General features: G+C 43.5%; 1 protein-coding gene across 1 annotated transcript in view; it reads right to left on the minus strand.

Annotated features, from left to right (window-relative positions):
* The window catches only part of PAPPA (pappalysin 1), a 181060-nt gene that overhangs the window by 117338 nt on the left and 48726 nt on the right, over window positions 1-14996 (minus strand). The window contains exons 3-5 of the mRNA XM_032200161.1: window positions 11153-11298; window positions 6355-6648; window positions 2103-2295 (exon numbers count right to left, since the gene is read on the minus strand). Of these exons, the coding sequence (XP_032056052.1) occupies window positions 2103-2295; window positions 6355-6648; window positions 11153-11298 (633 nt within the window). The remainder of the gene's footprint in view (window positions 1-2102; window positions 2296-6354; window positions 6649-11152; window positions 11299-14996) is intronic.

Raw genomic sequence — 14996 nt, forward strand, 5'->3', positions numbered from 1 at the left:
CCATTGAAGTGAATGAGTTTATTCATTCAAGTGAGGCAAGTAAAATTTGGGCCATGGTGTGCACTTTGTGTAAAAATATCTGCGAAGATTTACAGTATTCCCACACACAGATAAGATTATACTTGGCCAATTTTACCTCCTACTTGTCTTGCACAGTGACCCAATTTTGCGAATTGATACAGGCACGTATCTATCCCCGCACTGCCGGACACGCGGGTACTGGGAGTTCAGCACATGGGCTGCGTTAGTCACTACAACACTCCCATCACACGTGTTTTGATTAATACATCAGAAGTTTGGGCTTGTTTTAGACAGGGCAATTTATAGATTTCAGTGACATTTTACAGTGGTCACAGCAACATTTCTCTATCTGTTAGTACTCAGAATCCCATTTTAACAAGGAATTGGATGCAAAGTATTTGGAACTGTCTCTTTAAATCTGTTCAGTAAAACAGCACACGGATTTGAAAACCCAAAGGATATTTTTTCTAGAAAATCACTACTTAACATATAACTCTGTTATGAAATTTTAGATTTAGCAGGCTATCCACTGTATGTCATTTAAGAAGCAACTAACTCGGGGTTATTAAGAACATATTGATTGAGTTATAAGAAATATGTAATAAAGACATATTTGGTTACATAACAATTAACTCTGCATCAGTGTGCTTTAAGAGGCAGATGGTATTTATTTAACGCACAGTCAGTATCTTCTGAAATCTAAATTAAATTGGAGAAACTTAATTTACCTAAAAATGATTATGGGCCAAAAAATTCTGAATTAATTTTCAGAACTTCACATAAGTCCTTTTCACCACATAGGGAATAAAAGGATTCAGATGCAAAACTGCAATTAAACCAAATACTGTTCAGAGCACAAGCCCCGTCTTTATCAACTCCTAATATAATTTGATTCCCCCACCCCCCATATTCATCTGCCATAAAAGTGGAAAATCTCCTCTGAGCAGAAAATGACAGCTATCTGCCTACTCCCATAAAGTGCAGGCTGGACACCGAAATGGCCACGTTGTCCTATCAGGGCTGGAAGGAGTTTCACCCATGCTTAAGGTAGTGGCTTTCAAGGTGCTCTCTCCGAACAAAGCAGCAGTGCTGAGACAGCTGTTTGGGTGCTAATATGCTTGTAAATTTGGCCTCCTGCAGCATGCACTGCTACAGTCCTGAAGGACACTCAAAGTTTGTTCTCTGTAAAATAACAGAGCAAGATGTGGAGAGGAAAGGCAAACACCCAAGGTGAGTTAATGGCAATGCAAGATGGTTGATTATTTAGGAAGGGCTGTTCCTACAGCACATCCAGCTCTGTGCTGGACACCCTTGTGTTTTGAAGACTGCCCAGTTGCTCAGGTTATGCCTGAGGCAGGGTGGCTTTGGCTGTGAACTGTTGTGTGGTGCACCTCTTGCCCACAGCCATGCATTCATTTTAATTCCTCTGTATTGGTACAATGGAGCTGCGAGCCATGAACATGTGCACATACATATGCTGTGACATACACACTCTGCTCATGGTGCAGCACAATGACACTTGTAGGATATTCAGGGCTTTAAGGATTTGATTGTGCCTTGCTCAATTCCCTTCTCAGACCTGCAGCTCAGGGAAGGAAGCAGCGTTTGTCCTCTCCCAGGTCCTGCACCTCCTGCCCTTGGGAAACTCCACTGCCCACGAGCTCTGTGCTGTCACGACAGTAGAAACAAGATTCCCCTTGTCCTTGGAAAGGAAACGTGCGAGAGGAGAAGGGGGATCATGCAGACAGAGCTGAAGCCCACAGGTACTCATGAGCAGCAGTAACTGCAGGAATCGCAAGGCCAGAATTGCTGATTGAAAATTCCTCCCATAACATATGGAAAAAGATTTGCCTTTTACATGGCAAATCAATGGCTCTCAACAGAGTGCTACAGGCTGAGAAAGGCAGAGCAGAAAACAGATCAATAACCTCCTCAATATGAACCAATTTAAGAAAGAGCCTTAACCCAGGCTGAGTGTAGCACATGTTAAAGCTGCTCTGTAGGAGTGGGGCCCCAGGCTGCTCCCCTGCCTCCCCTTCCCCTTCAGTGGAGTGCAGGAGTACAGAGCAGCGTGTGATCACCTTTCAAAGAAGTGTCCATCGATGGGAGGAAACCACTCCAGGGTGACAGAGGCGGAGGTCCGAGCCACAATCTGGGGGGCAATTGCAATAGGAGCCGGCTTCTTCGCAGGCTGCCAGCTTTGGTAGACGAGGTCCAAGTAGCAGTGCATCCTGGCCACTTGGTTGGGCGTGAAGGAGTCGGTACAGTCATCATCTGGAATTAAAACAGAAACCGTATCAACCGCACAGGAGTCACAGTGGGAGCAAGAGAGAGAGAGAATTACAGCCTGGTGAATGGGAGCTTCTCGCAGACGGCAGGATGGGGCCTTGCAGCTTTCAAAAGTTAATGGCCTGTGAACAAATTAGCACGGTCATCACTTGGGGAGGCAGGTGAAGGGAAAGAGAAGTTAAAAAGGAAAAAAAAATAAACCAATAAACGTTGCCTCCCTCTGGTTCGGAACACACATGAAGCACCTAGAGATCATCCCAAGAGAGGACAGACACCTGGAGGTGATGAAACTCAAAGCCTCCATGCAGCACCTTCTGGTCAGGGCTGGGGCTACCAGTGGGTCTCTGGATTTAGAAGGATTTCACATGTAAAAGAACATCTCTGAGTGGATAAAAGGATAAAGGACAGCTAGTGCTAGGATAAACCAAATAAACTGGGGCTCATACAAACTGTGTGCAATGGACTTTTGCAGTTTTCTTAACTGAAAGAATCCAGAATTTAAAAAAAAAAATAGTTAACTAACTTTTAAAAGTTCTCAAAGTTTCTAATGAACAAATAAAAATGTTCTCAAAGATCAGTTTAAGAAAATAATTTATAATCACTGATTAACAAGGGAAAATTTTGTTGCAGTTGAATAACTTCCATCACCATTATGATTTTAATCCATTTCTGAAAACTGCAAAAACATTTTTGATATTTCAGATTTCTTATTCATTCAAAATGGAGAAATAAGTTGCTGCAGAATTTCCCATAAATATCCATTTCTCATTTCTTACTTCATCTGTTTTTCTCAAACATGGTTTGGCAACAAAAACACATCTAGTACTATCTGAACATCACACGATTTTACAACTGCAATGCCCTGGAGAAGTAGAAAATTACCAGTTCTCCATTGTGCAAATCACAGAAGGAATAAATATGTTATGCAAAGTCACCCAGCAAAGCTACGCTGAAGAACTTGATGCTAGTGCTTTAACCATTTTTCTGGTACTCTTCCCATCAGATGAACAGCTCTTGAAAACACAGTGTTTCTCCACGTATGCCTGCAGAATTCCCAGCCCAGTAAATCTCAGTCCCAGATGGGACCGCTGCACGCTGCCGCGACACAATCAACAATGACAGTTTTGCACAGGTCAAGTACTACGCTCTTCTGGGAAGACGCAGGTCACCGAAGGCTGTTCGAAGAGCTGCCTGCCTGCATGTAAGTCGGCGGTTTGATGTAATACCACTGCTAGATGCTCTGATGTCTTCAAGTCCATACCCTGTGAAACTCAAAAAATATGAATTTGTTCTAGAGAGAAGTGTGAATCTGCTGGCTAATTTAAAAGCTTACCACATCTTCCCTGAGCCACAAGTAAAAGGAGTCGGCTTCGCTTGGGATCCTGCTCAAATGCCAGCCCCAAATGCAGTCCTGCTGCCACTGAAGGGGTAAGGACACACCAGCTTATAGGCTCCCCTGTCTCTCACCTAATTTCACCGAGAGGTGAACCTTCCCTCGTCAAACATGCACAGCACCACCAGCACAAAAGTATCCACAAAACGCCGTGGTTTTGCAAAAAGCCGCTTTAATATGACATCTCTGGATTTCCTCAATAATTGTCAATGGCCTATCCCTAAGCATGCCGTAAAAGCCATAAATATTCTTCACGGAAGCCCAGAAGGAGACAAAGGCCCTTAATAGCCATCATAAAGGAACAATAAAATATATATAGGACAAAGCAGTGAGACAATGGCACGGGAGAAAGATGACCTGCATTCTCAATCTGCTTAAACATCGGCACAGGCTGGGGGCAGGAGGGGGTGAGGGGGAGAGATGTTTCACTTACCACTCGATTTCAAGGAAGGTTCGAGACCCTCAAATGAAATTATAATTAGAGAAATTCAACACACTTTGCTGGGATGATTATTCCACCAGAATTCAGAAGCAGAATTCCTGCTGTTTTCATACAGAGTGGTCTAAAAGACTAGCCTTCCTTTTATTTGGGAACACCACAGCTAGGTGGACTTGTAAAAATAATAAAAAGCTTTTCTCACACTTCTTGATCTCCTAGATATTCTCACTTGCTATTTTGGGGAAAGAGAAGTTACCCTTTAAGTCGGTGCTTTGCTACCAAGTTGGGGGTGACTGGACAGATGGATGTTGGATAGGCAGGAACAATGGGATCAAGTTGTATACGAGCAGCAAAAGAGGAAGGCAAGAAAGGTGATGTTTAGAGCTGCATGACCTCAACCTAGATGTTTCAAAGGTATTTCTACAGCGATTTGATATCCTGATATGATTTTTATTCCACTGGCAACAACAGAAAAGCAAACAGATTCATGCATGAGCTCTAGAGATACCTATCATGTCGCTTCACTTAATTTTTCAAGAAAAAAAAAGGTTTCTGCTCAGCACACCAGCACATACTTAGCTCCCAATAGCAGATATGCATCTCTGTGCTCTGCCTCTCCATCTCAACTCTCGAGACAATTGGCAAGGCAACTTCTCTTTGCAAGACGAGACCTCAGGGTTCTGAGACATGCACGCACCACCCCTTTTCACATACACACAGGCAGACTTGGTGGAGGGATACTGTAAATCTCAAGTGGCACCGAGTTATTTGTGTGAAATGACCAGCAGACTGTTAGCAGGCATGAGACTTTCTGCCCTGCCACATGCACAGAAGTGCATAACACGTTTAGGAGCTGACTCAGTGCTTGCATGCTTCCCCCTGAAAACACCTTCTAAACGAACAGAAAAATAAAAAGAAAACTAAACATCACGTTTAGCTAGTGCCATGAAGGGCATGAAAGCATTTATGTTATAAATCATTTCAATCTGTGCCTCAGATGACATTAAACATTTTGCTTCCCTACAGTTTTATTACAGAATAAGCACTCTTGTGACCTTTTGAGTGGGCAATCTGTGTTTCTGCCTGTAGTATTAAGGTGCCCTTCAGTGGCTATGATTGTATTGGTCCCCGTTAAAATGCTGTGGATGCTGTCAGCTCAGTGTCACAGACCTTCAGCACAGCTAGACCCTGCGACCTGAGATAAAAAACACAAGCCCAGGTATTCCCTGTTCCTTCTGAGAAATAACAGGGGATCTTTCAGCTCCCCCTGAACTTCCTGGGGAGGAGCAAGGAGCCCACCCTGCCCTTGTCTGATGGGCAGGGGTCACAGGAGCTCATGCGCTCTTTGTATTATGTTTTCATAGTAGAAGTGGTCCCTTCCAACTCGGGATATTCTGTGATTCTATGGTTCTGTAAGTGCTACAAACTAGCGTCCCCAAGCAACAGAGCTGTGCCAACAGAAGCCTGCAAAACTGTAGCTACAAAATCAGGGGGTTGCTTAAAAAGCTTTTTCCCCTTTAAGCGTTGGTTTTACCACACTGGCACAGAGCTGTTTGCACTTCTAGAACAAATCAGCACACCGTGCTGGTAGGCTTTGACCAGCAGAGTAATCCCAATCCAGGTGCTGTCCCAGTATTCACACCCTGATGAGGAAACTCAGGTGTGAGTGATGGCAGCTCAACTGCAGTGCATCTGAATCAAACAACAAACATGGTATTTGAACGGACAGAATGCACAGAGGCACGAGCAGCGTCTCATTAGATATCATTCCCACAGTCTTGGTGGTATCAATATTCATCTGACACGTACTGTCTCCTGAGGAGAGGATAAACAACCTCTGAATTTGAGTTGTGCAAAGATTCAGATCAGGCGTCAAGGTTCCAGGAAAATAGGGTGTCAAATTTGCTGTAAAGCCTTCAAGAGCTCTTTTTTAATGCTTGCCTCATTTCTGTCCTCCCCCAAGCCTTCTACCTGATAATCACATGAAACTATGTAAAGTTGGGGAAAACTCAGAGAAGAAAAACGACAGAACTGGAAGGATTTCCTGAGGCCATCACATTTGGTCCCCATCAAGACCAGTCCTATACCAATGGACACACATGTCAGCAAAAAATCTTATACGAAATGCACTGCAGAAATCAGAGCTGATATTGATGTTCTCAGTTCCCACCCAACCACAGACACCAGCAGCAAACTGAGGAAGCCCACGTACCTGCATAGCTCATGAAATTACTGAAGGGCGTGTTTAGGAAGCTGTGAAAACCACACGTATCGTTGCCAGGTCCCGGATCCCCGCACAGCTTGTGCTTAGGAGCGGGGTTGGTGTCACTGCAGAGGTCTCCAGTCTCAAAGGAGGGCTCCGTTTCCATGCATGGATCGCTGCAGGAGAGGATCTCTGAGATCCCCCGGAAGACATGGTAGAGCCCCAGGCTGTGCCCGATTTCATGGATCATCGTGTGAGTGTGGCCAGGAATCCCATAGAAGGAAGGATTCAGCACGATGCCACCTGCAAGGGGAAAAGAAAAGAGTTTCTACATTTGTCTTGACTTCCTCAGAACAGCAAGAGGAAGATTCACCAGCAGTTCATGGGATCCTCTATTGGATGTCTTTGCACAATCAAGTGCATTGCCTGCTCAGAGGAACTGCACAGCAAGGCCTGATCTCATCCTTAATCTGGGACCCCAAGGATGAGGAATCATGGGACAAAGACCAACATCCTAAACCAAAACCACGGTGAATATTGGTCTGGGCAGAATCATTCCACTTCAGCACACTAAATGATCTGAAAATGCACAGTATGAAATAATTATACATATGATTTTTTGAGTTAAAAACCTACACACAAAATTGAGCATAACCAGTGGAAAGACCAATATTCACCGTGGTTTTGGTGCATTTCAAACCTTGTAATGCATTTGAATCAAGCATCAAACAGAATGTACCTGGAGCACTCTCAGTATGTTATTACGCAGGGTAAATGTAAAATACAAACCCACTAACTTCTGAAACACCCTAAAATTGCACTAAGTTGCACCAATATTTGCAAACTAATACCTGGACAAAGAAAATGGAAAACACCCAATGCTGGGAAGGGGGAGATATCTGTGGGGTGTGCTCTGATCCTGTAGACAGCTTTGAAGTATCTGTCAGAAATACACTCTGCTCATATACTCAGGCAAGCCTAGTTTGATCTGAACTGCACAGTCCGCTAATGAATATGCATAAGTCTAATGTGTCAAAAAAAAGAAATCCTGGAATGTGATAATTCTGAAAAAAAAAATAAAAAACGCATGGTTGTTAAATATGTGCAAAGAAAGCCAATGGTGATTTTTTTTTTTGTTGTGTGAATTATGGGATGTGTAGATAAGCAAATAGTAAATTTGTGAGGATTTATAGTATATTGAATTAATCATAAGCATTATATTTTTAGCTCTGTTAGATGTACCTTTGGATTTATTATATGCTTCATATTTTCTTTATTTAGCTTATTGACCTCAACTTTTCCAAGCCTTTTATTTAAAACTGTTTGTATATATTACCTACCATGAGAACAGGAGACTGCTTTGTAAAACTAATAGCAGGAAAATAAATCTTGGGTATGGTACACTAATAATTTAGTGACAATGAGGAGAGAAAAGGCTTTGGCAGGAGGAACTTTATCAGTGACTATAGCACAGGGAAGATGAGATCACCAGCTTCTGATGCACCATAGAGTCTTCATTCTCATCTGCCTGGAGTCTTTTGTTGCAATAACCACGGAATTACAGGAAAATAAAACTGAGAAGACTCAAGAAACCACCTAATCCAGCTCTCAAAACAACACTGGACCAATGAGGTCTATGCCATCCCTCACATATATTGGCCTAAATGTCTCTTTATAACCTCTGATGATATGACTGCCCCAGCAATCAATTTCAGCACTCGTTATCCTTACAGCTGCAAGGACTTAACTCACATCTAATCTGAATTGATTTTTTTGGCAATTTAAGTTCATGACTTCAAGTCCCGCTTCACACCAATACAGAGAGCAGACCATTCTCCTCCCCTTTCACCAGCTTTTGTGAGATCATCACCTTCCTCACTCCAGGCTTTTTTCCTTGAGGCCAAATAGCCCTAATCCAGTCAACTTTTCCTTGTAGCTCAGTTCTTCTTGACCTCCCTGTCTGTTCTCCTTTGCTTTTCCCAGTTGTCTCATGTTTCCTTCAAGTACGGTGTCCAAACATGACCCAGTGCTCCAGCTTTAATATTACCATTGTTGAAGGGAGAGGAAGGACCACTTTGTATGTCTTGCAAGGACACAGGCACAGACAGCAAGAGAGAAAAGACTTCCCCTTTGCACCTGGGCACATGTGAACACATGCACACAGTGGAGTCACAGGTGCATGCATAAATATACGGTTAGTGTAAAGAATTGAACAGCAAATTTAGATAGACACAAAAGAGTGAACAACATTACTCACACTGCAACATCATGCCTACTGTGCCACATTCAGAGCATGCATGTCCTTTTCACAACACTGAGCTGGCTCTCACACTAGTTCTCCACAAGCCTCATCAGCTGTATACAGACCTCCAAGTGTGCAGCTACTGAGCTCCCCATGTTCCTAGTGTCCTTATCTCCCCTTGATCTGATATATACTCTGATTCCTCCACAGCTTGGGCTCTACCCAGCTGGAGCCACTCACACCCAGAGAGCACCTTGGTGCATTGTGCTGTGGGGGTCTCACCCCACAAGACCCTTCCAGAGTTTGTTTTCAAATGTTGGGAGTACTGGTGAAATTCCCCAGCAGGATGTGCCTTCATAATAAAGGCTGGCTAAACAGTTCTGGCATTGGACAGCCCTGAGGCAGCTGGAGAGGGAGATTTTATTTTTGCCTTTGTTGAAAATTTATATTTTTCACAGCTGTCAAGAATCTAAATCAATTGCAGTTTTACAGAAAAGATAAACTCCCTCACCCAGACAATCTCTATCCCAGCCTTTAGATCTGCACCACAGGACATATTTCATATTTTTGATTAAGTACATATTGGATTTATAGAAGAGAGTAAAAAAGATTAAAGATGAATTCTTACAGACCAAGCACAGGTCTGGGAGGGCTATTATGACAGGAAATTATGGCCATTATTTATTTATTTTTACTTTTTTTCCACTGCAAGTCAACTTCAAACTGTTGGCTAATGTCTTTTTTTTCTCTCTTTGGTCAATGAATTCTGTCAATACACTGTAGGAGCTGAATTTAAATTGTTTTGCTCAGGCATGATGTTGACAATTAGCTTAACGAAGTGACAGAAGAACTCATCAGGGCTTTGGGCAAGCCCCAGCCCTCTTGCAGAAGGTTCTTCTCGGTGCTCTGGAGTTCTTCCCTTGTTCTCTGCTCCCTCCCATGGCGATACCAAGGGAAGCTATGAAAATACTCATTTAGGGGTGAATCAGATCTATTCCTGCCTTATTTCACTCCAGTAGGAACAGCAGGGATGGTGTTTCCCAACAGCAACCAGAGCTGCTGTGGGGCTGGGGCAGGAGTAGAGGGTTGCGGTACTACAGAGAGAAATCACAGCAGCATGGGGGTTGGTTGACACTAGGGTTAATATATTTCTTTGTTTTTGCCAAAAGATGTTGCCATGGAGAAAGCTCACCAGTGGGCATTCACAGCTCCTTCTGTTTCGGGTGCTCCCAGCAGGAGCCTGTGGAGATGGGGCTGGAGGCAAGGCAGAGTGGAAGTGGCTTCACTTCCAGTCCTGCTCAGCAGGAGATTTTGTCTGGATGTGTGTCAGTGCCGGCTCCTGGGAAGGGAAGTTTGCTCACACTTCTTCCAGAGCAGCTGCAGAGCTGGATTTCATAATAAAATGCTGACTAACAGAAGTAGGGCAGCCAGCTCCAACTGCTTGGTCTGACCATGGAGCCTCTTGGCTACAGAGATAGGTGACTATAAAGAGGTGTTAACGTCGGGGTTTGGGGTAATGTATTTCTGAATACAGAAAAGTTGTAGTTCAGCCTTCATAGCTTTAGAATGTATGTTTAGTATGCTTTAGAATAATAAACACCATATTTGCTGTCCTCTTCTGGGCTTTATATTTGCCACATCTTTTTTTTGTTTTGCTCAGTGTGAGCTTGGATAAGGAAAAAAGTGGCTCGGCCTTTCACAAAGACTGAACATGGCTAAGGCTGGACTTCATCCCCAGCCTAGGGAGGTCTAGACAGGGTGGAGAATCATCTGGAAAACTTGTAAGAATCCTTGCTGTTGTAAAGATGACCAGATCAGGTTTTCAGCCTGAGGGAGGTTGGTGCAGTTCAGATAAGTACACACAGACTCAGACGGTGCCTTCTGAACCTTTTGAGGTTTGCATGACATTTTGCAAGCAAGACAGATCCAGAACCACTGGAGGTGTTAGGGCCACGGGTCATTTGTTAGGTTGCATAGCTTTGTCTGGACTCTTGGGTTCCAACAGCCATAGCCAGCAAACTACGTATGAAGCATGTAGGCCAATCTGCAGGGTAGCAAACTCTTCCCAGTTCTACTCAAGCACGTTAGAAATACAATCTCTCAGCAGTTTGCTCTTTTGCACATTGGTGGAAAAAAATAGTAACAAATGTTAACTGTAATCTGAAAAGAAAATTAATTGGACACTTACTAAGTGATGAACTAAGGATCATAACACAACAGGTTAAGGTTAAAAATTCACCTTTGTCTGTGTTCTCTCACCTATCCCCCCAAGTCTTCTTTGCAAAGTGCTCTCATGGAGTGAATGCCCTGTAAAGTAGCTTCACTTAAAAGGTGAAATACTTTCAGCTTGACATCATCTACAAATACCATAATATGCTTTGGGTTTATAACCTAATATTTTCCTGGTTGTGAGCCAGTATCTGGGAATCGTGAAATACTTTTTTTCCCCTGACTATATATTAGAGGAATGATAAGAAATCAGAACAGAGCTTTGCGCATATTTGTCTTTCCTTCTTAGCGCCTCAAAAGAATGCTTTACAAAGAAGAAACATCTTTATCACTCACCTAGATGCATCAAGGCTTCCTTGTCCCAGGGCCAAGTTGCCACTCCAGCCAGCTCTTCCTCGGAGGAGTTGGCAAAGAAGATGTTGAGGTGTGTGGATCCATCCAGCTTGAGTATGTTCTTCAGTTCATTGACATCTAAGTATGCTCTGTAAAAAAAAATAAATATATATATATATATATATAAAAAATCAATTTTTTTCTAATGGTAGCACAAAAAGCAACAAAGTATTGAAGAAGTGCTGCAATCCAGGCAAAGATCTTATAATATCCTGTGTATCAGTCACCCAAAATATTTTAATAACCCACTCCCAAACTTCAATTACTTTGCATTCATATGGTGAATCTCATCTGAAGACTTCCAGCCATTGCTTAACCACAGCCACAAAATCCAAGGTAAATACATAAAGCTGTCCATATTCCTAAGATAAGTATAGGAATCTATTTATCATGAGTGTAATTAACCACGTATTATGGTCAGTAAATCTTTTTATATCAGCAGTTACCTTGCACATTTTCTCTAAGCTGTTCCGTGTTTTTACCTATAATTCTCCTCCACAATAACAAGCTTCAGGTCTTTAGTCTGGCACCAGCTCGTGACACTACTCCTTTGGCACCAGCAGCATTATTTGTGCCGAGATGCACCAGGTCTAACCCTGACACAGGATGCTTCTTAGGGAATTGCTATTTTAATTAGTTTGCTATTTCCAGCAAACAAAGTTGTAACAAGGAGAAGGGAATAAGCAACACAAGGTTAGATCTGCTGTATTTGAGTCTTGCAAACTAATAACGTAAACCAACCAAGCCTAAAAACAGGCAAAAATATTACAGGCAGGCAACATGCTTCCATCCCAAATTCCCAATTACACAGTGTTAAAAATGTGGAAAAATACAGATAAAAATCAGTCTCATTAGAAATCCCTTAAGGCAGAACAAGTGGGTCATGCGTGTGTTCAAAGACACACTGGTACGTTCATCAGCTTCTGGCCTCAGACCAGGAGGAGAGCTGACCAACAGAGGGGGAGTCTCTTTCTTCTGCTGCCCCCCCCCCCAAAAAAAAAAAAAGCCCTGGGAGAAATACTCTGAATCGTAGCACTGCTTCAGGATCAGCCTCTCTTCCTAATAATGTGTCTCCCTTCTGCCTTGGGAGACAGACCTAGCGTGCCTTGCAAGAGATTTCCCATGGAGTGGCTGGTCCCCTACCATGACATTCCCAAGGCTCCTTAGGTGCCCCAAGATAAGCACAGTTTCTTAGCTTTTGGGACATCAGGAGGTTACAATCTGCTTGTGGGCAAGCAAAGCCAGTCTCTTAAGCCACTAGACGGCCACTAGAGTTACTTTTGGCACTCCGCAAAAGAAGTAGACATTGTCGATGCCTACAGGAAGAGCGACTCGCCGAAGCGCATGCTCTGGTGCTGCTCGGAGCAGAGCTGCAGAAAGCCATAAGAGTAAACCTCTAAGTTCTCTGTCTCAAGCTCACATTGCCTCTTGATACTAGGTACTGTAGTGAGACCTAAAACATGGATGAGTTGTGCTGTCTTCACTTGACAGGTGGAAATAATGGAAAGAAAGATCACACTGTGTCATGCATGGTTGACCAGCTTGTTAGGGAAGGACACTGTTAAGGTTTTGAGCAGTTTGTTCCTTCTTCCTTAAGTCCCCCTTTCCATCTGTGCATGGGTATAGATTCATGGAGCTTGTACAAACCAAATGCACTCGCCTTCAGTAAGGTTCCTCACATACTTTGCAAGGCTTTCGTTCCCAGAAGGGTGAAAAAAAACCAGGGGAGTTGGATCGGCACCAAGATCTTTCTGTCCTTCCCTGGAGGACTCCCCAATGGAAAACACATTCATATTTCCACAATAGCTTCCCCTGCCACTTGCTGAAGTCATTGCCTCCAAAATAGTTCATGGTTGGGTGTCCCCAGGCCCTCGCTGACTCATGGAGGAAGACGTACTCTTTGGGGACACCAATGGAAGGGTATGTTTCCATTCCATACAGTGTTTATCTTCCAATCAATGCGGATGACATCCTGAAGGACAGGTCAGCTCTGTGACCCTTTACAGATTTCTCATCTCTCCACTGTTCCCAACACATCTTCTTAAAATACACAGATCTTTCCCTCCAGCTTGTTCTGCAAGTATCTGTACAATGATCTGTGGCCGTGCTTAATCTATTTCCAGGATCTTCTTTGTGCCTTTGAAAACATCTTTTCCAAACATGGGCTCGTAGTTAAGTGTGTCCATGAGCAACAGTTTGAAATTACACAAGAGCTAATGAGCATTTCCAAATGAAAGTGTAAGCGTACTGGGGGGGGGGGGGGGGGGGAAGTGTGACGGAAGACGTGTGCACATGCAGGGACAATGTGCATGTTTGCACACATGTCTGCATCGGAGAGAGAGAGCAAAAGTGTAAGAGAACGTGAGAGCAATGTGATACTTTGTGCAAGAGAGAAAAGCACAGAAGCAGAAGCATTGCATGCTCCTGAGTAGAAAAATGTTTGTGTTTTGTATCACTGTGGGAAGGAAGGGCTCGCTGTATGTATTTGAGGCTGCAGTTGTTGACTCTGGATACAGATGCTTTATTGCCTATGCAAATCCCTGTAGCAGTAACTACAATCACACTCCCCTCCTGAGATTACCAGTTTTATCCTCACTCTTCTCTTATGGTTTCAAATTATTTAAACTGATATTTCTTTATTCTCAGCTGTCGTTTTGCTTATTTTTAAACAATCCAATCCCCACTTAAATCCTCGACGCACGGCCACAATCGCTCTCTCAGTCAGCTACATGCAGGCTGTGTGCTCCAGCTCTAGGGCTGTTCTGTATACGGGTTATTACTGCAGACAGCATTTAACTAATTGGCTGGTGATGTCAGTGCATCACCCAGGCTGGATTCATGTCTTACGTAAAGCCACTGTAATATGTCACTTGGACTTAGCTTTATGGTATTTCTCTGACCACTACTTCTCTGCTAGACAGCAGAAGTCTGCAAAGGGGCAGAATATGTTCAGATGGTGTAAGGGCAGAAGGCTAAGAGGGTTTTTTTAGCAAGGGCTCTGCACAGGAGTAGGTGTAAACAGGCCATGCTTGGAAGAAAGTAAATGCAAGCCCCTTTGTAACAGCACTCTGCAACCCCCAACACATAAACATGCTAAAGCATTTAGCTCAGGCAAATCCCTTGTAAGCATGTGAACATGTGCGTGCATGAACGGAGGTGTGAGTGTAAGCAAGGGTTTGGGCTGTGCACACATGCGAGCCAGCCAAGAGTATGTATGCAAAGGAACGTGTGTGTGTAAGAGATAAAAACATGAGCTGGAATTCCATCCTCTCCTTCCTCCCCATGTTTCTAATAACCTCCCATCCCTATCCATCATCACCACATTCCTACACTCAAGGAGGCATAAATTAACTACTTTTGCAGTTCATGTCCAACTCCGTAGCCGCAGGCAGCAGACCCAACAGTTACCAGGTCAAAATAGTTTTCGGTTATTGAGTTGGACTGGGCTGACTCCCCCCTGCTGCTGCGGCTGCTTTGTTATCAGCCCAGGCTATCTGACCCAACGCAATCTGCGAGCATTGCTTACACTTCTCAAGGTTATGTGGGTCCCCTGACAGAGGACATAATGTCTGTCACATGGGCTGGTGCCAAAGAGAGCCAAAGAGCCCAGCCTTTCCAGCACTGCCAAACTCGCATTTCAAAGACATGAGTGCAGTCTTGGAAAGGGATCAAAGCCTTTCCAACTGTCATTAGAATATTTCCTTTATGCATCTCTCCGTGAGTGCCAGCAACATATTTCATAAAATTCATTGGCTCGAGATGGTACCTCCAATATAAACCTGAATGG

Source organism: Aythya fuligula, chromosome 19 (assembly GCF_009819795.1).
Source record: "Aythya fuligula isolate bAytFul2 chromosome 19, bAytFul2.pri, whole genome shotgun sequence".
In the NCBI taxonomy this organism is placed as follows: domain Eukaryota; kingdom Metazoa; phylum Chordata; class Aves; order Anseriformes; family Anatidae; genus Aythya; species Aythya fuligula.